The sequence below is a fragment of the Dendroctonus ponderosae genome, unplaced genomic scaffold, assembly GCF_020466585.1.
Source record: "Dendroctonus ponderosae isolate FM_Combo_2020 unplaced genomic scaffold, Dpon_F_20191213v2 Dpon_F_20191213_5, whole genome shotgun sequence".
NCBI lineage: Eukaryota > Metazoa > Arthropoda > Insecta > Coleoptera > Curculionidae > Dendroctonus > Dendroctonus ponderosae.
The window spans coordinates 15,132,943-15,135,901 of record NW_026018715.1 but is presented as its reverse complement, the minus strand read 5'-3'; the positions used below and the strand labels follow the sequence as shown (position 1 = coordinate 15,135,901).

The following is a 2,959-nucleotide window of genomic DNA, read 5'->3' as shown; positions in this document are numbered from 1 at the left end:
AATTGTTGATTGGTTTTGACCAGACTTCTAAATCTCACCTTCGAACAATAAAACGCTTTGTATAAAGTTTTCAATCTGCCTGCCAACAAAAGCGAATTTATGGCCGATGGATTTTTTATTAGCAATCAGGTTGGTAAACAGATTCGCACAACTAAGAAGAAACTTATTAAAAGAATCGAGCGTCCGAAATAGACCGCGCAAAAATAGGTTTCGAAGCCGAATTGTCTGTGCCAACAGGGTGATTAAATAGTGGACATTTTTATGCGGCCAGTTTCAGCTTCTGAATTCGTCCAAACAGATTGAGAGGTTCGAAATTACGTGTTTGCAATGAAGGACGCGGTCGCTTTTGCGTGCGGGAGGCGCCTCAAAGTTTCACATAAAATCATATTTGCATTGCCTCGTTGCAACGTATTTACACAGCGTTCCGTTTTTCAAACAGCTTTCAATTATTCGCCTTTACCATATAAATGCACGTGATACGCACAAATACAGGGCGATAAACTGAAAGTTTGTCCTACATTTTTTTGTATGTACGCGCCTTAAACGGTAGTGTCACTTGCTTAATTGAAATTGAACCACCCTTAGATTTGTTGCCAATAACAAAGTTGAGTTTTCTGCAGAAAGGGTTTTTCAAATTCAGAAATCACTTTTTTTTAACTTTGGCGTCTTTTATTTACGACCCCATCATCGCTAGCTGGACCCACTTTTGAAATTGCTTTTAGCCGAAATAGTTCTAAGGAAATTTATGAATTTTTGAGGCAATTTTACTTTTTTGTTTTATTGGACCAGACGACGTTTCCTCACTTTCTGGTTCATCGCTTACGCAGACTTCACATCAGGAACTGCGGTTTTTAGCTCGTAAAGATAAATTTGTTTCTCCGGATTGTAAAAATAACCAGCCAAATAAATGAACCTTCTTTGAGTCCATTGCGGGCTGCTGAAAGTTTGCTTTGTTAATACGAGGCATTAAAAGGAATCGCTTTTTAATCCTCTGCCCCTATATAACATTTGCGGCAATTTCACTCTATTCGTCCACACCCGTAGGTTAATATCGTTTGTCCACTATTGACATGGAAAGTTTGTGCGTGTTTGAAATCACATAACAACTAATAAGTGCTACATGATGTAATGTACAATAGTAAACGTTCAGCAATAAATGTTGGAAGTTTTAATGGATTTCCCAGAAAGGAACCTTGACGATTCAGAACTATTTATACGGAGACTATCAGAGGCTCCGAGCGCAATTATTTTTAAAATAGCCATCGTAAAAGTGTTATTTTTGATGGTCCGATTGCAGGCGATTGTTCAACTCATATCCGCTACTGCAATGAGTGTTTTTATACTAACAAGTCGAACTAAGATTTGCAGCTTATTTGTAACCAGTTCTGTTTCAGAAAGAAGGCCCGAGCTGGGAAAGTCCAAAAGCGCGCTTCGCAGGAAAGAGCGCATTTGAAGCACCGAAAACATCGATATGGCTTCGAACGAATCGGCCCTGAAGGATCTGATCCATCCCTCCTATAACGAACACCTCAAGTCTCACAATGCCGTCACTTTTAAGCTCGTCAAAACCGGTAAGTCGTATTGTGTGTCCGTTTTATTGGATTAGCTCCCTGACTGTCCCGGACATTTGTCTACTAACCGAACTAACCAAAGAGTTGTCCTTTTTTGGAAAGTGAATAAATGTTCTGCAACAGAACTCCGTTGAGTGGAACCTGTTACTTGCCCGAAACTCCACTTAGCACTTTCGGTTTTACAAAGGGATAAATTAATCCTTTACAATGCCTTTGGGTGAAAATCGCGTTCATTTAACCCTAGAGGCCTTATTAATCCCATATTTGGAAGCCTAACAGATGACGGGATTGTTCGGAGTTTGCCCTCAGCCATTGGGCAAAGCCCCTAATGCCCCAAAAATCTTGAACACTCAATTTCACAATGAAACTATTTGGGCCCAATTAGAGTTGAACCGTTGAGGGCAAAAATATGCAAATTCAAAACCTGTTGACGATTTCAGGCTTAACTGTTGGAAAACACCATTCGCAACTAATCAGCCTTTGATATTCAGTATAATCTTGTCACTTTCGCAGTCGCTTCGTTACTTTTCCTGTGGGTTTGCCGAGTGGCTAAAATTTCCATTAGATGGAGTGGAAAATGGAGAACTCCGAAAGAGTTTATGAGGCGCCTCTTAGCTAGATTACATTTTGGAACAGGGGTTTATTCACAGCCCCGACCAGTGTCGGTACCTTAAGTTGAATCACGCAAGTTTTTCGTAAAAACGCTAAACAATAGAGGTGTGATAACCGGTTATTTTTATGTAACGGGTTATAACGTTCCAGTTCCACCTTGGTAAGTAAGTTCCAAAAGAAACACGTTACTTTTAAATTTTTCATTAAAGATGCAGAATGATTCATATCATTCTTAACATTGAAGAACTTAAAATAAAATTTTCTAAAATCAATAACAAAACATGAGTCAGAAGAACTACTTAAAGAACAAAAGAACTGATAATAAAGTAGAGGGATTAAATGAAATATACAGCTTATAGGCGAAAATGTTTAAAAATCTCGTTTTTATTTAAAAATGAATTAACATTTAAGACTTTTTTTTTAACTGATTCTAGTTCTTCGCGCGTTTATGATAGCACGCGTTTTAGAAAATAATCTCTCGCATTTCGTTGCACAATAACATTAAATAATCCGCAATAACAACAAACAGAAATGCGTGTTTAGCAAACCTGGACGAAGTATTACTCGAGTTAATTTTGGTTCCACCAAAAAATGATTTAAAAAAATATGTGGACCTTACAAAGTTCTTTGCCTTCTTGAAACCTTTTCAGACAAGGCCGAATTTTTCGGAAAAATTTGAATATCGTTTATTTCATTAGGTTTTGGCGAGACAACAGCGCCATCATCAGATTTAAAATTTACACAAACTGAATGAATTTTGGTACAAGTTTTAAGTT

At 37.8% G+C, this 2,959-nt stretch overlaps 2 protein-coding genes across 7 annotated transcripts in view; one reads left to right on the top strand and one right to left on the bottom strand.

Annotated features, from left to right (window-relative positions):
* Positions 1 to 2,959, bottom strand: part of LOC109542034 (muscle-specific protein 300 kDa) — a gene marked incomplete in the record, with an annotated part of 344,492 nt that overhangs the window by 93,439 nt on the left and 248,094 nt on the right.
* The window catches only part of LOC109542090, a 72,511-nt gene that overhangs the window by 21,440 nt on the left and 48,112 nt on the right, over positions 1 to 2,959 (top strand). For all 6 annotated transcript variants that reach the window (XR_007281488.1, XM_048666357.1, XM_048666360.1 and 3 more), the window contains exon 2: positions 1,395 to 1,571. Coding sequence is in view for 5 of the 6 variants with exons in the window: in XM_048666357.1 (XP_048522314.1) it covers positions 1,472 to 1,571 (100 nt within the window). In the remaining variant the exon portion in view is untranslated. The remainder of the gene's footprint in view (positions 1 to 1,394; positions 1,572 to 2,959) is intronic.